The 22,155-nt window shown below is 38.8% G+C and overlaps 3 protein-coding genes across 5 annotated transcripts; 2 read left to right on the top strand and 1 right to left on the bottom strand.

Moving 5' to 3' along the window:
• Nucleotides 1–841: 841 nt before the first annotated feature.
• LOC130563229 (proline-rich protein HaeIII subfamily 1-like) lies at nucleotides 842–3,252 on the top strand. The gene is made up of 13 exons (XM_057348661.1): nucleotides 842–1,028; nucleotides 1,374–1,446; nucleotides 1,561–1,629; nucleotides 1,713–1,781; nucleotides 1,866–1,934; nucleotides 2,019–2,084; nucleotides 2,169–2,234; nucleotides 2,319–2,387; nucleotides 2,472–2,555; nucleotides 2,632–2,696; nucleotides 2,784–2,865; nucleotides 2,950–3,009; nucleotides 3,094–3,252. The coding sequence occupies exons 1-13, from the start codon at nucleotides 842–844 to the stop codon at nucleotides 3,209–3,211; spliced, it is 1,077 nt and encodes a 358-aa protein (XP_057204644.1). The 3' UTR covers nucleotides 3,212–3,252.
• An 8-nt stretch (nucleotides 3,253–3,260) lies between these two features.
• LOC130562685 (uncharacterized) lies at nucleotides 3,261–18,189 on the top strand. 3 transcript variants are annotated; one of them, XM_057347875.1, is made up of 8 exons: nucleotides 3,261–3,437; nucleotides 3,547–3,628; nucleotides 3,764–3,850; nucleotides 3,946–6,048; nucleotides 9,155–9,364; nucleotides 12,568–12,703; nucleotides 15,178–15,270; nucleotides 15,554–18,187. In XM_057347875.1, the coding sequence occupies exons 5-8, from the start codon at nucleotides 9,155–9,157 to the stop codon at nucleotides 16,888–16,890; spliced, it is 1,776 nt and encodes a 591-aa protein (XP_057203858.1). In that variant the 5' UTR covers nucleotides 3,261–3,437; nucleotides 3,547–3,628; nucleotides 3,764–3,850; nucleotides 3,946–6,048; the 3' UTR covers nucleotides 16,891–18,187. The 3 variants fall into 3 exon arrangements, with proteins under 3 accessions (XP_057203858.1, XP_057203857.1, XP_057203859.1); XM_057347874.1 differs by lacking the exons at nucleotides 3,261–3,437; nucleotides 3,547–3,628; nucleotides 3,764–3,850; nucleotides 3,946–6,048 and having other exon boundaries at nucleotides 8,950–9,364; XM_057347876.1 differs by lacking the exons at nucleotides 3,261–3,437; nucleotides 3,547–3,628; nucleotides 3,764–3,850; nucleotides 3,946–6,048; nucleotides 9,155–9,364 and adding an exon at nucleotides 12,784–12,930 and having other exon boundaries at nucleotides 12,617–12,703; nucleotides 15,554–18,189.
• A 159-nt stretch (nucleotides 18,190–18,348) lies between these two features.
• Nucleotides 18,349–21,765, bottom strand: c5ar1 (complement C5a receptor 1). Its single transcript, XM_057347877.1, has 2 exons — nucleotides 21,706–21,765; nucleotides 18,349–20,954 (listed from the first exon to the last, which is right to left on the bottom strand). The coding sequence occupies exon 2, from the start codon at nucleotides 20,947–20,949 to the stop codon at nucleotides 19,876–19,878; it is 1,074 nt and encodes a 357-aa protein (XP_057203860.1). The 5' UTR covers nucleotides 20,950–20,954; nucleotides 21,706–21,765; the 3' UTR covers nucleotides 18,349–19,875.
• Between the last annotated feature and the right edge of the window lie 390 nt (nucleotides 21,766–22,155).

Genomic DNA, 22,155 nt, shown 5'->3' with positions numbered 1-22,155 from the left:
TATGCTTTAAAGATGTATTTGTTAATGTATGTGTATTTTTTAAATAAAGCAACGTAACAGAATATGATGTTTAATAATTGATTACCAGCTGATGTATCTATTAGTTTTAACTATTTTTAGATTGTTCATGTTCATTTTAATGTTTGTTATGGTAAATGTTAACTTAAATCAACATCGTTTCAATGTTAGGTAAGTAAACCAATTGCGTCGATTTTTGTTAGTTTTGAATGGACATTCAGACGTCGATTCAACATCATCCTATTAATTTATATATTTTATTACATTTGAGTAAGAAACACGTTTGCCATATTTATATTTTATTCATATTTTCACTGTAATGTATTACAAGGTTTCTGACGTTCTCCAAGGCAATGGCTTGTGTTCATTTTGGTGAGGTTGTGACGCCATAAAGCGCGTTCCATCTGCCTCTATAAAAGCCGCTGCCTCACAGCAGTCTTCGTGGGTTTGAGTTCGGCGTGGACGGAGTTTGTTGTTCTGAGAGATCGAGGCTTTTTTTGCGATTCGTGCGTGTTTTCTGTTGCTTGTTTGTTTTGCGTGAAGGAAGTGAGACCGAATAGTTAACCGAAAGGTGCTTTCGTTGACTCCTGACTGATCGTTGAACAGCGCTACAGTTCAACTGCGAGTGGATTCACGTCGCGTGCGTGCTTTTCCCTGCGATTCGAGCTTGTTTTCTGCTGGTGTTGTCGTTGCGTGAAGGAAGTAGAGACCGAAGAGCTATCGAAAGGTAACTTATTCGTTGACTCCTGCCTGATCGTAAAACAGCGCCACAGTTCACCTGCATCGAGTCGTTTGGCTGCACACCGCCGTGTACCAAGTCACGATGGATCCGGCTGTTGTTCCTCCGTCCGGCGACGATATCCAGCCCGTATCATGGGCGGATTCCATAGATGATGCCGAATATGAGGCGTTAGAAGTGGTAATTCCGTCCTGGGCAGTTTTGGATTTCTCCACGGTGAGGGCTGAAGATCCTAATGCCTCACCCCCGGTCCAGAGGAGAGCCGAGAATCGTGAGTTATACATTTTTTGTACTTAAAATTTAACCAACACTAATGCTCTTATATGTGTGAATCTGCCTGTGAAATGACAGTTAAAGTAATGAATTTGTTATTAACGGTTTACTACATTCTGTTTACATGTTGATATCTTTAATATTGACCGAGTAAGACCATGACATTGACGTCAACGTTGAGAAGGCCAACTTACGTTATTTATGTGTAAAATAATAAAACGTAGCGTAAATTAAATTACTACTTTTACATAAAACAATTGTTTACATTTAAAAAAAATGATTTTGCTTAAAAACTTAAAATATTATTTATTGTCATTGACCTTCTGTTATTTCTTTTCAACAGCAGAGAGTTTTGTCCGGAGAGAATTCCGGCAGAAGTCTAAAGTGTGGAGACAGCCAGCACCTTCCTCATGTTGGTGAGTTGAGCATTTCTCTGGATTTATACACAGCTTGAATATCTGTAAAAACAATACTTAAAATACCTGTCATCATTCTAAATGGTATTAAAAGTACTTTTCTGGTATTATTAGGCGTAGATCTCCTCCCTCTGGCTTCAATAAAAGGCCGGAGCGTCCTGTCGGAGAGGCTTCACCAACTCAGTGAGTTGAAAAAACGGTCTCAATTAATAAATACTCAAATGTTTGCCAAAACGGTGCTTAATATACATTTCTTTGTATTTTAGGCGTAGATCTCCTCCTTCAGAGTATTTTCCTAGACAGGAGCGCCATGTCAGAGAAGCTTCACCAACTCCGTGAGTTGAAAAAACGGTCTCAATTAATAAATGCTCAAATGTTTACCTAAACGGTACTTAATATACATTTCCTTGTATTATTAGGCGTAGATCTCCTCCCTCTGGCTTCATTAAAAGGCCGGAGCGTCCTGTCGGAGAGGCTTCACAAACTCAGTGAGTTGAAAAAGCGGTTTCAATGAATAAATATTCAAATGTTTACCTAAACGGTGCTTAATGTACATTTCTTTTGTATTTTAGGCAAAGATCTCCTCCTTCAGGGTTCTTTAAAAGGTCGGAGTGCACTGTAGTGGAGGCTTCACCTCAGTGAGTTGAAAAAACTGTCTCAGTTTATAAATGTTTGAAAGTTTCCAGAAATGGTACCCTATTAACATTTATTTTTATTTTTAGGTGTAGATCCCCTTGTTCAGGCGTCTTTAACAGACAGGAGCGCCCAGTCAAAGAAGCTTCACCTCAGTGAGTTGAAAAAACTGTCTCAGTTTATAGGTTTTCAAAGGTTTGCAGAAACTGTTCTTAAAGTACTTTTCTTTGTGTTTTTAGGGAAAATTCTCCTCCCTCTGGGTCATTGAAAAAGCGGAGGCCTTCTCTCGCACTATATTCACCACCTCAGTGAGTTGAACAAATTGTTTCAGTTTATAAATGTTCAAATGTTTGTTGAAACAATACTTGATAAACATTTCTTTGTGTTTCTAGGTGTAGATCTTCTGCCTCGGGCTCTCCTCCTTCAGGTGTCTTTAAAAGGCCGGAGCCCGCTGTCACAAAAGTTTCACCATCTCAGTGAGTTAAAAAAACAGTCTCAGTTTATAAATGTTTCCAGAAACAGAACCCAATATACATTTCATTGTGTTTTTAGGCATCAAGGTCCTTGCACAAATGTAGTGAGCCCACGGGATGGCCAGAAGACGACTACGGCAAAGTGTACAGTATCAATGCTCTTTATCTTTCAAAACCCTAATTGGGGATGAACATGTGTGAGATTTATCTACTCTGATTGGTCCTTAACAGCTGTTGCACAGAAGCAGGAGATGGGTGGGCCAGAAATGTCCAGCATACCCCCCACCACACATACACCAGCTCCTGTACCTGAGTGAGTAGAACAAATTCTGTCAAATTATAAATGTTTGAATATTTGCCGAAACTGTACCTAAAGTGCATTATCTTGTATTATCAGGCGTACATCTCCTCACTCAGGCTTCTTTAAAAAGTCTCTCACAGATGCTGCACCACTTCGGTGAGTTGAACAAATTCTCTCAGTTTATAAATGCTCAAATGTTTGATGAAATGGGACTTAAAGTAGATTTCCTTGTATTTTTAGACATCAAGATTCTTCGACAGCCTCCTCTACAGTAAATGGAGTGAGACCAGGAGAAGGGCAGAAGAACACTACTGCAAAAAGAACAGTATCAATGCTCTTTATTTTTCAAAACTGCTGATTTCAGTCATTGGATGTGTTATTCATCTACTCTGATTTGTTCTCAACAGCTTTTCCACAGAGGCAGGGGGTGGGGAGCTCTTTGAGGACAGGCTGCAGTGCTGACGAACTCTGTAAGATGTTGGATGCACTGCACCTGTCCGAAAAGGCATACTTTACAACACCGAACAGGCCAAATCCTCTTCTTCGTCCAGCCACATTTGTTTTTCAAAAACAACCCACATTTGGTTAGTTGTTATATTTTGTTTCAACACTCATTTAATACAGAAAATCTTAGTTTTTGATATTAATCTTTGGATGAACAAGTGTGTCATTTATCTACTTGGATTCGAACAGGTTTTGCACAACATCCGATGCTGGCTGGACAAGAAACAAGGACAAAGTCCCCTGCCCCACCTACACCTACTTCTGCACCTCAGTAAGTTAAACAAATTCTCTCAGCTTTAGCTTTAAACATTGTGATATTAACACCGCCCATGTAGAAATAAATACAGACATCAATTACTTATTATTTGATGGTTTGCAGAAACTGTATTTCTATTTGTATATCTAGGCATTCACCTGCTGCCTACGCTAACCCTCAGCCTTGTCTCCGGCACAAGAAGTTCAGCTGCAAACGTCAGAGACTTTCAGCTGACAGGTACAGTGATATGAGACCCATAAACATGAATAATTACAGTATATGAAGTGTTTTTTATTATATTTGTACTTCATGTTTATTTGTTGTTTTTGCAGCTAAAGAGCCGGGATGCAGCCAGGAGACACCAAATGGGCAAAACGGAGAAGCAGCGAAAAATATAAATTAAATGTTCTTTAAAATCGACAGAAAATGATGTACCTACTTCTAAACTCAGCCAACGATACAGGCGAACGAACCGTTATTTCTGCATAACTTCATCATAACAATCCTAAACTTTAATTTACAACAGAGCAGGAACAGACTAGCTTTGTGATATTCCTAAACTCAAAACTCTTCTAAATCGTCAGTGAAAGTAATACTTGATAGAACAATAGCTACAATAACATCATTAAATGCAAAAACGTCATAAGCAGATTTGAGATACTTAACAGAGGAAATACTGGAACCATGTAAACAACCCGTTTTTAACCACGGCTTTCGGTTCGGTTTCAGTGTTTTTTGTTATTATATGCTAAGGTGACAGGAGCAGTAAGAGGTTAAGGAGAGGTCAAGAGGTTTATTGCAATGTTTTTAATTTTACTTAAAATCAAAACATCTACCTGTAAACATTTCTAAGGCATTGTATAATATAAAACAAACCTTAAAATGAACTCCCATAGCCCATATACAAACGGGGAACACAGGATTTTCTACATTTATTACATGGCGCTCTGGAATACTTGATTCCGATTGGTCGGTCGGGACATTCCTAGGTGCGTTATTCCCAGATAACAATCGTTCAAAACTAATAACACATGCTCATCCGGATAGTTGTGAGTCAACTTGACTTATAATACAAATGATTCAACATATAGTATAGTTCTCTTACTTGAACATAGTGACTTGGAAAGTATTCATTAAAAATGAGCTAATAAAATATTTCAAATCAGTATATTTAGAAACAGTTGAAACGTGTAGCTGTGGATAATCGAGCACACAATGAAGGGGTAGAATCAAATGTAGTAATTTAATCAAAAAAGGTGCAGGAGATAACAGAAACAAACAGCAACTACAACATAAACAATAAGTAACAATGCAAAACACGGGGCTTAAATAACAACAATAAATAATGAAGGGACACAAAAACTGGTGAGGAGTTTTAGTCTGAGGTGCTGTTGCATGTGTTTTAAAGGTTCCTCGGCACTGAAAACGCAGGTCAATCGCTTTCATAAGGTAAACTTTAACATGAGTGCATAGTTAAGGGATATTTAGGCCCAGTCCCAGTTCTGTTTTATGAATTCGTCTTATGTACAGTAATGCGCTATGTTGGCAAACTTTTCCAACGTTTCTTTAAATATTGAATATTAACACGACCGTAAATGTGAATACAAGATTGAATGTAACATAAAAAAAGGTTATTTGTCAATTAATTCTTTATTAACACGACTTGCATTATACTCGCTTGAGCAGCCGTGCTGGAACATTTCATACCCCTTCGTTTGAAGTGAGATCCCAAAATAATCTGTTCGAAGGGCTATATGGCCCTTCCTCTTCCCCCTACCCCTCCAACCAAAAGAGTGTCGAGACGCCCCTTCATGTGAACGCCCTAAACAAAGGGGTAATGGGTAGAAATGGGATTGGCCCTTACGCACAGGGAGGTGTTTATCCATCTTAGAGCAAAAACTCATAAACAACAACAAACAGCTAATTCATAGAGAAATAAAATGCACCGAAGAAATAAATCAACCGAAAACTAAAAAAAACACAATTAACAAATGCGTATTCAATTGTGAATGTCATATTAAACCGTTTAAAATCATATTGAGAATTCTGTAGTAGTTTCCACCAAACTGTATGATTTTTTTTAAGGAAAATGGTATCCATAAAAACTTTTAATCAGGAGTTAGGCCAAACTACAGCAGAGACAGCACTTCTGACAAACACCCATCAGTAAACTAACTGTCTACACTTGTTTTTGCAGCATTAGTCGGCCTGAACATTTGTCATATTGTGTCATTTTTGTATAACGTGAGCGGCCTCTATGCTAATAAGTTTGTCTTGTTTTCTTGTCTCATTCTCGGGACACGTGAGTCTGACAGAGCCAGGTCCGGTTGGACGGAATGCTCCACCTCATGATGACCACAGAAGATGCCTTCATCAACAGGAGGTAATGGGAGTCTGCAGTGAGTCAGGTGAAGGGATGCTGACTAAAGAGAAAGGTATGAGGCTGCTTAAATACATCCTGGTAAATTATTAACAGGATGATCAATCACATAACCTTGTTGTTAACTATGAGTGCGTTTACATGCACAGTCTTACTCCGGTTATGCTTAATAAGATGATAACAAGTAAGGTCATGTACACGTGTAAAACGGATATTTTTATCGAGGAAAGCTCATAAACGGCGTAAGCAGAACCCGCTCGGCAGAGGTAGTAGTTTTTTGCCCATTACTCCGAATTTGCGCTGCATGTAAACGCCTTTACCGGTTTTCACTCAGTTTTGTTTATGTGCGCATGTCTGACAGCGCAAAAGTAAAAGTTAGTTTTAAAAAATTTGCACTTAAACCAGTTTTCAAAAAATGTGTGTTTTTAATTTGTATTATGGCTGTCAACGTTAATGCATACAATTAAAGGCAGGGTAGGTGATTCTTTCCTGGTTGAAAGTCTCTTTACAGCCTCATAGCAATCGATAAACGGTCAAATATACATATATAAACATGTATTTCAGAGGAAGGCGTAGGACCATAAAATGTTCATCTAATCATTGCATCTGGTCAGAATGCAATGACAGGATATCCCACTTGTCTGTCAAACAATGTATTTGCGAACTGCTGCACAAGTTGCTCACGCAGGTGATCTTCCATCATCATAGAGATCATGTGTTTTAGAGGAGGCGTGGCTTTAGAGAGTGCCCTGATGGGAAGGTGGGATCTTATCCTCAATGCTAGCTTGCTATATTGTTAGACTCTCTGAAATTGCCTATTCATATTCATTTAACACAAATAATGCACTTTTACTTCTTGTAATAGAAAGATCCATGTCGTTGTGATTTGGGCAAAGCATCTGTCATTTGCAGTCAATCATACGCCTGCCTGCACTCCATTCACAAACCATGAACAAGACGTGCAGGATTCTGACTGACTGATGATGATACTTTGCCAAACATATTTCACAATAAGTGAATTTGACTAATGTTTCTTGAAGTTTATGAATCAATAACACATCTGTATTCAAGGCACTTTTGCTTCAGTTTTTGATGGCATGGATGTATTCTTTACATTGTTCCCATGAGCTCTGTGAAAAACTTTACTGTGTGTTGTATATGTTATCATTCATGTCTATGAAACCAACGATTAAATTACTATTAAAGCATAAAATTCCTCATGGATCAAGTCACTTATTTGTTCCTTGAAAATGTTTGGATTTTCTGAAACCGTTCAGGCCAATTATGAAGTTAAACTGAGCAGCTATTCGTCAGTTGACTCTTCCTCTGGTCCTGTGGATCAGTGGTTGGAGCATTGGGTTAGTAGCATAAAAGGTTGTGGGTTCGAATCTCAGGGAACACATAATGAAAATTCACTGCAAATCGCTGTCTGACTGCAGATAGGAACTGATATTTGGATTATTCTACAAAATATTGTATGTAAGATTTTCAGGATGACACTGACTATTATTCATTCTGCTGAGAAACGTGCCCACTGAAGTTATATGGCAACACTGTCATGTTTAGACTGCGATACCAAACTCAGCCGCTAGATGTCAATATACTATACGTTTTTTAAATGCACCAACGTTACCGGTACCATAACAAATTGTTTATTTAACAAAATTGTACAAATGGTTTAATATATAGAATTATTATATAATAAAATAATATTAACATAAATTAAATATATATATATATATATTAAAAGGCACCAGCCAGACCGAAAACAAACACAGACCAGAAGTTAACTGCAGTCCCCTCCCACATGTCCGATGAAACGGTCGGTCTTTGTTGAAGTGTAGCTCATTGAAGTGTTTGCTGGTTTCCTTCCCCTGGCCGGGTTTCCAGATCTGCGCAAAAATAAAGCGATATTTTCTAAATGTTGATTAAAAACGTTCATGAGTGTAATGTGTGTGCAGTGTAGCTCACGTGCAGTTTTGCTAATCATGTGATACGAGCTAATATGCTACTGCATGTGGCACTCACTTAATTCTTGGTGTTTCGAGTCAGATCCGTGGGCGTGGCTTGTTGGTTTTGACTAAATCTTTGGTGTTTCAAGTCTTACGAAACCTTTACCCTAACCCACACCCTAACCCTAACCTTACTGTAACCATCTAAACTACCCATGATTGTTAAAATTGACGAAAAAACACGTTTGGGTGATCACGTCTGACTCGAAACACCAAGGATTTAGTGAGTGCCTACTGCATGTATGGCAGTTTAAAAAACATTCTCCTACTATCTACTTAATTATATACAAAATATACAATTGAGGTCAAGAGGTGAGTCCCCTTACAGAATCTGGAAAATGCTGAAAAATTTGGAAAAAAAGGAAATTTGAAAATTAAGGATTATTTTTAATTTAGTCCTGCCCTGAACAAGTTATTTCACGAAAGAAATGTGTTATATTGTGTCATTTAATAAAATAAAAATTAAACTGGTCCAGTTCCGTTGGTATTTTATTAATATAGGCTATGCTTGTTTGCCGTGATGTTTGGACAAGTGTTTATGGTTGCTCATTTTTAATCAAAACGTTTGTTTATTGGACAAATCCACTATCTAATTCACTTAATTCGCGCTTTAAAACGGAAACACATCGCGAACGTCTCTACGTGAGTCGGACTTGACTGACCTTTCAACTCCTCCGTCGACTGCAAGCGGCTAGTCTCGTCGATCGGTCTACGCAGCGCCGCATGAACACACCTACGGTTGTGCATGCACACGAGGCTGCGGAAAACTGACCAATAGGAGCAGGGGAGGTCCGAGTGTGGGCGGGCAAACTTCATCAGGAGGGCGGAGCGTAGAACCTTTCCACCAATCAAAACTGAAATGTAAGAATATTCTAATAAACGGGGAACACATCGAATGTAAAGCGATGTGAGGGGCGGAAACATCAGTCAGAGATCCCCAAACATTGTCCCTCCGCTCCGCATCCATATGAGAGGCGCGTGTTGTTTATAAAACACAACACACGAGCTAAATGGACATTTATTTCTTTGTGAGGCGAAAAACGATTATTTAAGAAACAGACCCCCGCCTTACGCAGATCATTTTGAATGATTGATTGCTTTTGTTCTGTTGGGAACGCGCTCCTGGTGGATCATGTGATTCGTGTGAAGATGGAAGAAGAGCGCAGTCGGACTAAAGAGCGTCTGGAGATCAGTTTGGCGTGGCTGTGTGAGCTCGATATATTGAAGCAGCGGCAGGAGAGCCTGGTGCTGGGCGCTCTGGCGCTCGGGGATACAGTGCCGGGGTGCCCGGCGTGGGGTGATGTCGGTCCGGCCCGCAGCAGCAGAGAGCACGAGCAGCTGACTTTAAGACGACAGCTGGTAGGTAAAACATTTGTGGTAAACCACTGATGATGTGTTTATGGCAATAAATTCTGTGTGAAATTTCCCCCAGGGGGTTCGGCACATTAATTACGTTGTCGGTCTATGAAAAGTGTGAGAGAAAGTTTAGAAACAGAATTAAGTGTCAAATGCACACAAACAGTTAACGTTACGTTATGAAAAGCCTTGAAGTGAATAAAAATGAATGCCCTGTTAAGATTAAATGTTTTTTTTCTGGTGTAAGTTAACATTTCAACACTGCTTGAAAGCAGGTTTTATTTATAACAAGGCCGTTAACAATATTATTTGTGTGTTTTAATTTAAGGCTGCTTTGGGCAAGTGTAAATTGACAGCTGTGATTGATGTGCGCGTGTAAAGGGGGCGGGGCCTCCAGTTGTTTAACTGTCCATTGTTTCTTTCGCGTGAATTCATATTGTATACGAAAAAATAGTCATTTATTTCTTCAAATATTATATTTTTTCTCAATATTGTTATCAAATATTATTGTATGTGATGAGGGTATAGCTAAATTATTATATAATAGCTTAAATTAAAGTTGTGTGTTTTATCGATGAGTATTAGGTTACAGGGTTATTTAATTTTATTACGTTGCCTTATGTATTGTTATTTGATTTGCTTTGCTTTTATTTTAATTTAATTCTATCTTATTTGCGTGGATAGCTGCAGATTCTATTTCGTAAGTCATCTTTTTCATGCTCCCTCTTGTCCTTTCATTACCTGTCCATCAGTCCTGGGTTAAGACCTCACTCTAACTCACTTTTCAATAAAGAGTCCGTGAAAAGGCGGTGAGAGAAATCAAATAAGCAGCAATCTGTTTCCCCCCAGAGTTTCTCCCCCCGTAGTTGAATCAGACAAAAGGCGTATGGAGCGGAATACTAATAAGCAAGAGTCTCGCGGGAGAGCTCGAGACGCATCACCCAAATGAGCTGTCAGCGGCTCGTGCTTCACTGGCCACCGGAAACACTTTTCACTTTACCAGACTGATGAGATCAGCACTCACCGCGAGATCTTTCATTAAGCCCTTAAAAGCTCTATCTATCTATCTATCTATCTATCTATCTATCTATCTATCTATCTATCTATCTATCTATCTATCTATCTATCTATCTATCTATCTATCTATCATTTGTCATAATGATAATTCCATGCATTGAAAGACAATCAGTTATCTCTTTAGGCAATTGCAAAGGATGGAGTGATGTGTGGTTGTATCACAGCCCTGCAATTATCATGCATTCACACATCTATCCTTTAATTGTATAATTAGCATTGTAACCAGGGGAAATCATTACATCTCCCATCTTTTTTTTTATTTGAATGCATGCTTTAAATCAGTTCAACACATATTAATTTGTAAGTTCAACTGTAGATGAGACCCCAGCCGTATTTCAGTATTGTTTGCACCTACAACATCTGGGCAAACACAACATCAACCCTCGAGGCCAGAGTTTCTCTGCTTTCATGTGTGAACACGTGTTAGTGATGTAGTTTCTACTTTTGGACCGAGGTGCATGTGTGATGATAAATGGGGGCAGGGTGATGTGTGTGGTTGGGGGGAAAACTGCTTGTGTCCCATTTTGGCACATTAAAGCCTAGACATGCGCCACAGTCAGATAATGAGAGTACAAACGTTCCTCATCTCCCTCAGGTCCTGTCTGCTTCTGTAGTAATCCGATAGACTGCTGCCTTTTGCATCTGTAATACATTTGCGGCTGAGACATCAAACCAGGTGATCTGTCATGCTGTCCATGACCATGAAGATTAATCGTAAAGCCGAATCAAAGATTCCCAAGAGGAAACAAGGCGAGTCATGGACTTCACGGGGAACAGCTGATATCATGTGTAACATCATCACAACTGGATTATTGTTTTAGCACGGTGTGAATGTGTATTGCCTTTGTTTAATAGTTTAAAAGGATAGTTCACCTAAAAATGAAAATTCTGTCATGAATTACCCAGTTGTTCCAAACCTAAATGTCTTTGTTCGGTTGTACACAAAAAAGGTATTAGGAAGAATGTCAGCAACCGACAGTTCTGAGGCACCATTGACTACCTAGTTAAAATGATTGTGTTTTTTTTTCTGTTGAACACAAAAGAAGATATTTTGAGGAATTTAGGAAAGCAAACCGTTCTAGGGCATCTTTAGTTACCATAGTAGGAAAAATGGTAGTCAATGTTAACAAATACAACCTTGTTGTAAAATGTTTTTGTATTGACCTTTCTCAGCCTCAGCTGCAGGAAATAGAAAAAAACTGAAAAATGATTGAACATTGAATTTGAATAGCCAAAAGTGTGCAATTCGGGTTTCTCAGATCTGACCGGGATGTGTCCACCTAAACTTTGGTTTTGTCATTATTATAGCCTTTATTATGGAAAATAAAGAAGGCAAAATCACTCTGGACTGTAAATGGAGACAGTGGTTAAAATAATGACCCAAGTCAAACCACCTTTGAGTCATGAGCCAGCAAAATATAACAACAACCCCGAAATATTCTGGGCAGGTTTGGAACACGCTGTGAACAAATTTTCCACAAACAAAAAGAGAGGATGAACATTTTTTCTGTGGTTCTCTTCAAAAGCTTTTACTAGAATATCCTCTTGTCTTCAGTAAATTATTGATGTTCCAAATCTGGTGCATTTGCCATTTCCTTACATAACTGCCTCCAGTGGTGCGGATGAACACATGCTGGTGTCATGTTGGCATAGTGCTACATGCTTGAAGTTGTCTCTCACATTTCTCTATTGTCATAAAAATAATATGATACTACTATGATAATGATAGCTTCTCCTAATTTAGATGCATCAGTTTATTAACATTTCTTTCCTTAATTCACACAGGCCATTTACAGGACTGTAATTTTACTAATCTTTTAAAATATTTAGGAAATACGTTTTTCATGGTAATGTGGAACATGGGAAAATGTAGGACACTTAAGTGCAGAAAAATGCTGTGAAGCAGAAAAAAGCCCTAATGCACCTCACTGCCATCTGAGCTGAGTCACCATAATCACTGCAGCCTGTGAATTATGCATTGCTTTTAAGGGCCGCACAGGGTATTTTATGTGCTGTAAATGAGCAGGACTCGCGTTACATTACATAAGACATTAGCCCAGGTGTTTAATAAAGAATATGCATGTTATTTGTACTGTCTGTGATTTCGGTCTCTCTGTGGTATTTTGCAGAACCGGCTCCAGGGCGCCCCCAGCCTGTTGATGCTGGCACTGCAACAACAGCTCAGTGAGCTCAGGCTGGATACAGGAGTCACTTGTGAGCAGAATACAGAAGATGAACTGGACAGCCCCAGTGCATCCAGCTCAGGTACTCAATTGATTAGATATCTGGAAGAAAGCACAGAGCTGAATAGTTCAGCACTTACTGTACTTTTAATTTTTAATCAGATGCCCATTAGTCGTGGCCTAATGGTTAGAGATTCGGACTCATGACCAGAAGGTTGCCGGTTCGATTTTCAGATTCTTGAGCAAGGCACCTTACCCCCGCTTGCTTCCCGGGCGCTGCAGTGATGGTGACCCATACCCGACAAATAGGTCACTTTCACTTCAAATACAGTCAATAACAACAGATTGTGGAAAAGTACATATAAACTGTTGTTTTAGGTTGTTGTTTGCCTAATAACTTAATTTTTGACAGATTCTTAAAATATTTTTGTTATCTCTTTATTATAGCAGGTGGTCAATTACATTTTATTATAAGCACTGGATGTGAAGCGATTAAAGTTTACATCATCTAATAATCTTAAATAATCAAATTGATCTCAAATTAAAGGCACATTAAATTTAGCTGAAATATAACCCACAAAAAAAGTAATTATTAAGTAATGCAATAAGACATTGAAAAAAGTAGCTTAAGAAATAAATATCTTAAATTCAACATAGAATTTATTACACATACTGTAGGGACGTTTCCTGATCAGGGATTAAATTAAGATAGGACTAGGCCTTAGTTAAATTAGGATATTTAAGTAGTTTTTACAAACATGCCTTACAAAAAAACTGGTGTGCATCTTGAGAGAAAACTATGGCACTGATATATTTTAAAGGGGTCATATGGCGGAAATACGTGTTTTTCTGTGTCTTTGGTGTTTTATAAGTTGCCCATGCATGTATTAGACACGAAAAATTTCTAAAATTAAAGTGTCGGAACAAAAGATGCATTCCATCTAAAATTGAATGCGAACCCAGACCTGCCTGAAACGCCTCGTGTAACCACACCCCGACGAATGTACATCACTTCGTAACATGATTTGACTTAAGACCGCCCAAATCTAAAAGCAAGTGAGGTAGGCGTACTTGTAAATCTCATTGTATCGTCACCGCCGCAGCCATGTCGCGGAGACGCTGTGTGTTTCGTTGCGAAAAGAAAGACTCTTTGTTTGCCCTTCCAAAAGATGAGACAACTAAAAACAAATTATTTACAACACTGTTACGGAAAAGTACAATCCGAATGTTCAAGTTTGTGCAGCGCATTTCACAGATGATTGCTTCACGAACGTGAGAGAGAGATTAAGACCGGCTGTGCGCGCAAGCTAAAAAGTGGGGCCGTTCCAACCATTACAACTTCGCTGGCGCTTCAGATTCGCAGCCTGTAAGTATATTTTCATTGTAAAAGACTTTGTTACGGACTAACGCGAGTTGGGTTTGTCATGTGTTTGTGATCTGCAAATGCAGACAAGCGCGCAACATGAAAAAAGACAACATAAGTCCTAATAATCAGTAATTATGTCCCAACTAGAGGCAACAAATGTCGTGTTTATAATGGGGTTTATTGTCTTTGTTGAGTCGCGTCGAGACGTGGCATAACACTGGTTGATCAAGAAGGGCCAAAGCGCTCGCGTTATTTATTATGTTACCATTCCCTGCTGTAATGCGAGCTTGTTTCTATCTCACACAAACTCTGTATGATGTATATGGTTGTTTGTTTATAGTCTTTATAACGTCGTATATAAAAGGTAAAACAGTTAGCTATAGTTTTTAACTATTTAACATATTTTTTTTAATAAAACCTTACCAATCCTTTACATTGTGCTGAAGTCGCGCTGGCAAAGTTGATGTATCGGCTTGATCATCTTCATTTTCCGTATCAGATTTCGGGCTCGAATTGATATAAGGAAGTACCGATGACATTTGATCACCTGTCAGGAGAATTGCGTGCGAACATGATGTTCCGCATATGGTAAGAGGCGTTACATTTCCGTGAAACGCTTGTATTCGACCAGTCACTATGCACTGGTTAACTGGCCAATCATAGCACACCTCGCTTTTCAGAGTGATGAGTTTTGTAAAAAATACAAATATATAAATAGCACAGAGCGCGTTTCAGAGAGGCGGGGCAAAGAGGAGATACAAACATGCACGGTATGTGGAAAATACAGCATTTTTTAACCTTAAATCCTGTATACACATTGCATTACATCTAAAACAAACCATAATATTCGTTTTAGCCGTGTCATATGACCCCTTTAAGATATGTCAATGCAAGCTGGAACTAAGTCTGGGACTTAACTTAAATCCTGTCCGGAAAACCACCCCATACACTTTTGGATCACAAGGTTAAGGAAATGATAGCTTAATTTTCTTTTCGGGCAACCATGTCTTATGTTTTTAATCAAAATGAAAATATGCAATCATTTTGTGAAATTCTGAAAACTGCCAATAGGTGGCGACAAACATCGTCATGATTAAGTCATTGAGTCATTCATTGATCTGATTTGTTTAAACAATTGATTTAAATAATTCAGACGAAAAAACTTTTCAAAACACTTTTTGATTCTTCAGGGTTTTATGATCAAAGTGAGTGCCTGTCTCCTCCACTGCGCACTTGTTCCACTCCAAACCTCTCTGTGTCTTGTCACAGACCCAGATCTGTGGGTAAGTGTGTAATCTCACATCCACTTTCTATTTGCTCTTGAAATGCATGAAATCCTACTTTCAATACCATGCTAATTTACGCATTATAAAGAAAGTTATTATAAAGAATTGCAATGAGTCTCCCTGAAAATAGCATCATTTCACTTTTACAAAAATGTCACTGTGCATATAAGCCCTCAACCTGTGGTTTTCAGGATATGTTTAATAGATTCATGTTTTTTTAAAGTATGATGAAATCGTTTTTGATATTAAAAGTTTTTTTTTTATTTTCATGTGTCAACAGATGCCTACATGCTGGACTGGGAGGGTCACATGGAGCTCACAATACATGCCACCCTTCCCCGTTCGTTTTCTGCCCCGTACCCCCCTTTAGAGAATATCGCTGAGGGAATAGAGGAGGAGGAAGAGGAGGACGATGAAAGCACTCAATGGGTTACGGATCATCTGGTGGAAGTCGAGTCCATGGCTGATGAGAACGACAGCCTCACGCCCGAGCTGAGCCTCAACACAGATGATGAAGGAAAAACAGACGATGGCCCGACAGAAGAGGATATCCAGCAGGCCATGCGTGTGGAGGCATACATTCTCAATCTCCTGCAGCGTCGACACCTCACAACGACACCCGAACTCGACTCGGATGTCACTCAGTGGCACACATACCCGCCCAGCTACCCAGACCTTCAACACGATCAGCCAGAATGGCCCAAATGGGGAGTCTTCTCAGAGGACGAGAACCAGGATGAGGGACAGGACGGATATTACACGACCCTTCCTGACGCCCAGGCTGGACCAACTTCTCTGGACAGCGACGAGCTTGAATCCTCCTTAGAGACGGATCAGTACGGAGCTGCGGATGTCAGCTCCAGCAACGATGAGATTGACTCACCTCAGCATAAACCGGGTTATTATAAACACCGGCCTGTGATGTCAGACACTGTGAAACCACACGTTCACACCTGCTGCAATCAAACCTGCTCGGCCCCAGAGTCCCGTGAGCAACTCCTTCCTTCTCAAGACTGGGCTCTTCTTCGCTCTGGAGCTAGAAGGGATTCACAAGAAAGGTGGACGTCCGGATCAAAACGACACATCAACACAACCATCCGCCCTCAGTCTGAAGATAGTTCTCCTTCTCAAGGATGGGCCGCCCATGCAGAGAACAAATATTACACAGTGGGAAAGGACACTGCAAGGCATCCCGGCGACAAATTTTACACGTCCGATCAGCGACTCTGGTGCTCCTCAGTGGATCTCAGTCAGGAGGAGAACGAGGATGTGCAAGAGATCAGACACGGTTATTTACCCAATCACACTTGCGTTCAGTTCGTGAAGAAGCACCAGAGGGTTGGGAAGGGGTTGGCGAGAGCCGCTGAGCCCACCGACGGTTCCGACTCCAGTCTGAGTGGGACTTTCTCCCCGGTGACCAGTTCGTTGTCTAGCGATTCAGATGAGAGCGGTGGGCTGGTCTGGCCTCAGCAGTTGCCTCCTCGCTTGTCCCCGTCTTCATCCTCTTCCTCCCAGAATCCCTCCAGTTCTGTGGTGAAGATTAAAGCCTCACACGCACTGAAAAAGAAAATCATGCGTTTTCGCTCGGGCTCTCTTAAACTCATGACCACTGTCTGAGTCGGACCTCCAAATACATTTACATTTAAGTATGTAGCAGGCACATTTGTCGAAAGCAACTTCCAAATAAATACATGACGAGCATCTCTGTGAATGTCATAGCACTTCATGAAGTTATTTTTGCCGTGTTGTAAGAGTGCGTTACTCGGCAGACCTCATTAGACTATGTTCAATTATAGGCAACTCTTATACAATTTCTAAGCAGACAATTTTGTGCAGATCATATGGATGGATGTCAGGGAGTAATGGATTTCATGAAAATTCTGTCATCATTACCCATCATAGTACCTTCTTACCCTCAAGTGGTTCCGATTTTCATTTTTGGATGTTCCCTTTAAGAAGGACAAGTAACAGATGAGATCTTATCAGTATCTCAGTTGTTTCACAGTAATGAGATTCAATTTAGAGTAAATGAAATCTTTTGCAGGTCTCCTTTATCTTAGATATTTCTACTCCAGAAATCTCACACGTCTCCATTAAAAATACATTATTGAAGATTTAATATCTCAAACGTTTCTCATCAGATTTCTCCAAAAACAGATTATTTCAGCTCTACTATAGTTTATAAAGTAGCTTCATGAATCTTTCATTTGAACCTATTTCCAAAACTGTGAGTCAAAACTTAAAATGCAAATGAGAACAATTAACAATGACCTTTAACAATGTGGTTGAGCAATAAAGTTTTCCTCTGGGATTCTTCATAACATTTTCTCCCTTTTGTGTTGCGATAAAGAAAGTTATACGGGTTTGGAACAACACGAGGGCGAATAAATGATCTTATTTTAGTACTATGTACCACCTTGCCTGCTATGCCTCATGTGTTTTCTCTATATTTTGCACAAGAAGCTTTATACATACATACTTTGTAGCATGTTTGTTAAAATGCATTTGTAGTGTTACTACTGCATCTTTTTTACATTTATAGTAACTAATCTGTCATTATACGTTGATGATAAAGATTGACATTATGTAGAATATTCATATGCACCGTTTAGTGCATTAAAGGACAGGAATAATTCATTTGCTGCTCTACACTCAGACGCTCTTACCTGTAGGGTGGAGGGGCCCATACTCAACACACCTGTACAAACCTGTGAGTGTGGTATATGTTTATATATATATAATAGGCCTTGCCTGCGTTTAATATTTCACCACATTTTCACTGCCACTGTGTTGTATAGAGTTTATAATATTTCTGCTCATTGCATGTTCTTAATAAACTGCTTCTAAATTATTTCAAATAGCAGTTTATCTGTACAGATTTATTCATGTAATATTTCGAAATGTTATTAATTAAAGTTATAAAGTACTAAAGTTATCAATTCTTCTCTTCGGGACTTCTTGGGTTGGAATAAACCCCTGCTATAAAGTTGTATATGTGGCTGTATTAAACACACACTTTAATTTTTTAGTGGGTTTCAGTGTGTAAATGAATGTATACCAGAAACTGAACCGCAAACCTTTGTTTATTTCATGTTTATGATCTATGAACAAAAAAAGCAGAGTATAATACACAATACTATTATAATATACTCTATATAGTATAAGCAAAAAGTGGTGAGTATCATTTTTTCATTGCGGAACCTTCTGTATGGTGCAGTTGCTATGAAGAGATGTTATATTTATTCTGCCTTGTGTTGCCCTGACAGAGAAAAAATGCTGATGGGGAAAGAATGGTTGCTAACTCATGGCCAAACTTCCCAACACACTGCATTACGTAAACATTAACAATGTTGTTGCAGTAACGACATATGATTATCACCCCACCCCCCTGGTCTAATCGTGGTGAAAGTAGCCTTTTACAATTATTCACTAAATCACAAGCACAACCACACGGGCGGTTTTAAAAGTTAATACTTTTGCTCTTTACTGACCTCTGGTGGTTTGGCAAGTTCATGCGGAGACATTTTACCACTTGCATTTTGGGAGATTTCAGCTCTTTGCAAGTAGATTCCAAGCGACGTTTTAGACTTGTGTGTCTTTTTACTGTCTTGTTCAACTAGCAAACACAAGTGAGAGCGATATTTTGTGTTTCGAGGTATGCTAATTGGATTCGTTCCGTTACTTTCGCCTCAATAGTGTTCAACCTCATTCTGCTCTGCGCGAGAGCAATGTTGGTTTTTTGTATTTTCTCGAGGTTAGAAGTTTAAAATGAAAGTCAAGGTTCAAGTGATATTACTCAACAACAGCATATATTTATTTCTAAAATAAGTATGTAGCATTTTGTTAAACCGAAACAAACTGTCTGGACCTCACTAGATGATCACAGGTTTGGTTGGTTGTTTGGCTTGCTTCTGCAGTGCAGTTGAAGGGATGAATGGACTACACAGCTACTTATATTTAATATTTTAAATGAGTAAATTAAAGTTATGCTTAAACAAGGAAAAATATCAAAGCATACAACGGCATAAACTAAACCAACAGCTAGGAGATCAAACATGACTTAACATCTCAACTGCTGTCCAAGTGGACGTCGCATCTGCGAATGTTTTTTCAAGTTAAAATAAAAAATATTTAAAATTATAGTCATAAACATTTTTTGTTTATCGTGATTGTGATAGGTCTAGTAATCTATATTTTGATATATAAAAATCTTTAAGCACTTGAGCGAGTCAAACTGCGCCATTCGCGTGGCTCATTTTGTTGGACGTGATTCTGTGATTTGTTGATTTTGCACCAGGAGTTTCAGTGTTAAACATACTGTTTGAAAAGTTCAATTGGAAATAACACAGACTCGTGGCCTTAACACCATTACAGCATATCTCCTAAGAGCCTCATGTCTTTAAATTTATAGGTTGTTACAAATTTTGTAAAAAAAAGCCTGCAGAGAAAACAAATGTGGTTTTTATTTCTGGAACCCAACTTTTGTGCTTCATTGAGAACCCATGAAACAAAGATGGAGTCCATGTTGTCATATGGACCATTGACTATTGACCATTGAGAACTCCAGCGGCATAACTCTAGATCCATTTGTCATACAAGGGTTCACAGGGGCTTCTCCCTGCAAGTTTGTCCATCTGTGGTGGTGGTTTTACTGCTTGCAGTCATGTTAATTCGAGTGGACGGGGCCTCGGACGCAAAGTGGAGCACGCTACGCAGGGAGCTTATCAGATTTTCCTTGAAACCACGGCCAAGACACACGTAGAGTAGAGGATTCATGCAGCTGTTAATGTAAGCCAAGCAAAGCGCTAACACGTGGCCTAACTTCAAGTCGGCTTGTAACTGATGTGACTTTTTGTATTGTATCAATTGAAGGAGATCCACGATGTGCAGAGGCATCCAGCACAGAAAGAAACTAAAAACTAAAGCAAGGATGACACGCAGTGTCCGGGCCGACTTGTCATTGCCACGTTGGCCCCGTCTGTACCTTGTCGCATGGTAAACCTTCCAGTGGCTGACACAGATGATCATGAAAGGTAACACAAAGGACAGGAAACAACGAGACACAGTCACAGCCCAGGCTTGACCGATGCTATGATGCACACTAACACACAATATTTTAGTCTCACTTTTTACATTTTCCTCCATATGAGAAAACTGTGGAGAGCTACACAGGAGAGCCAGCAGCCAAATGGCCAAACAGACGCACCGGGCTATCTTCGGATTTCTCCGGTTCTGGCACCACACGGGCTTGGTCACCAAAAGAAAGCGATCCAAGCTGATGACAACTAAGAGCAGAACGCTGCAGTACATCATCATGGAGAATAGACCGTGTAGTATTTTGCACGCCAGAGGACCAAAGGGCCAGTGTAGGTCTTGTGCGAGCGGTACCATCAGCAGAGGCAAAGATAAACAACACAGCAGATCGGCGATGGCCAGGTTTAAAAACCACTGTGCGTTGACGGAGTTTGGCATTCTGAATGCCGTCACCCACACCACCAGGCCGTTGCCCGGGACACCCAGCAGGAAGACGATGCTGTAGCAGATCAGAGCGAACCAGTGGCGTGCACCTATGACAGGGACCTCATCTTCAAAGGGATTCAGCACATAGGAGCAGTTTTCATGCCAACAGTCGGTATCATTAAAGTCAATAAAAATAAAATTGTCACCGTCCTCCATGTTAGCTGTGAAATGATGAAAAAATAAGAGATAGATATTAGTGTTGTCAATTTCTAACTTCGATACTATACCTTGAAAATGATCGATATATGACAAAAAAACAAAGCAAAATAACATGGGAAGAATCTGTTAAAACGGCATGCAATGTTTTCATATATTAAAAATTGCATTACCAAACACAGTGTTATAAATAAAAATCTTTTCTCAATAAATAGTCATTACACAATGTCTGGATATTAAAAAATATAAATGTATTATTAGGGCTGTCAAAAGATTAATTGCGATTACAACAGTTATTGTAATATAATGTGATTAGTTTTAATCAGTAGTGAATTAGTAGTGAATTGTTTTTTAATAATAATAATAATAATAAATAGGACTGTCAATTGATTAATCGCATACAGAAATAAAGTTTCTGTTTACATAATATATGTCTGTGTACTGTGCATATTATATTAATTTTGTAAATACATATTTATTTGGGAAATATTTACATGCATTTATTTATATTTACCAATAATTAAAAATATATATAAATCTTTATTAATTTGATATTTTTCTTAAATATATACATGTGTGTGTTTATTAATACAAAATTAATATGCACAGTACACAGACATATAACATGTAAACACAAACGTTTATTCTGGATGCGATAAATCAATTGACAGCCCTTTTTATTATTACTATTATTAAAAAACATATTTACTAATCTCATCAAAAAGTTAAGGATGTATAAAAAATCAAACAAATTACCTCCTAGAATTTGTGTCAGTGAAGTGGTGCGTGTGGCTTCAATATGAATGTAATAGTCAAGATTTTGTGTTAGCTCTGAAACCAGGAAATGGTTGAAAAAGGATGTGTGAAAAACCCTTTGCTTAATAATGTTGTGTAAGCACTTTTTGTTGCTCTGTACAAATGGTTACTTTTAAAACTTATTTCTTTATCTTACATTTTGAATAACAGTCAAATTATACACAACCAATTCATTTATTTTAGCTGCAATACGTTTCACTGCTTTAAATTCCCAGAATTTCCATTTAATAATTATAATGTTTTTAAAACACAGCAAAATGGGTAATAATATGGATTATATTACAATAATGGTTGTGGTTCTGGTTTCATTTAGATGGTGAACACAGACTGCACCATTGGAAACCATTGGATTCATTTGAAGGTCACAATGCAGTTGGACATAACTTTACT

The sequence above is a fragment of the Triplophysa rosa genome, linkage group LG12, assembly GCF_024868665.1.
Source record: "Triplophysa rosa linkage group LG12, Trosa_1v2, whole genome shotgun sequence".
Lineage (NCBI taxonomy): Eukaryota > Metazoa > Chordata > Actinopteri > Cypriniformes > Nemacheilidae > Triplophysa > Triplophysa rosa.
This window is presented reverse-complemented; position numbering and strand designations above follow the sequence as displayed.

What these genes read in the sequence shown, in the direction of transcription:
- c5ar1 (XM_057347877.1), bottom strand. Translation starts at nt 20,949, where the DNA reads ATGGAGGACGGTGACAATTTTATTTTTATTGACTTTAATGATACCGAC.
- LOC130563229 (XM_057348661.1), top strand. Translation starts at nt 842, where the DNA reads ATGGATCCGGCTGTTGTTCCTCCGTCCGGCGACGATATCCAGCCCGTA. An exon ending in CCAGAGGAGAGCCGAGAATC is followed by an intron (nt 1,029 to 1,373) that starts GTGAGTTATACA and finishes TCTTTTCAACAG; the next exon opens with CAGAGAGTTTTGTCCGGAGA. An exon ending in AGAGAAGCTTCACCAACTCC is followed by an intron (nt 1,782 to 1,865) that starts GTGAGTTGAAAA and finishes TTGTATTATTAG; the next exon opens with GCGTAGATCTCCTCCCTCTG.
- LOC130562685 (XM_057347874.1), top strand. Translation starts at nt 9,092, where the DNA reads ATGATTGATTGCTTTTGTTCTGTTGGGAACGCGCTCCTGGTGGATCAT. An exon ending in CCCCAGTGCATCCAGCTCAG is followed by an intron (nt 12,704 to 15,177) that starts GTACTCAATTGA and finishes TTGATTCTTCAG; the next exon opens with GGTTTTATGATCAAAGTGAG. An exon ending in TCACAGACCCAGATCTGTGG is followed by an intron (nt 15,271 to 15,553) that starts GTAAGTGTGTAA and finishes ATGTGTCAACAG; the next exon opens with ATGCCTACATGCTGGACTGG.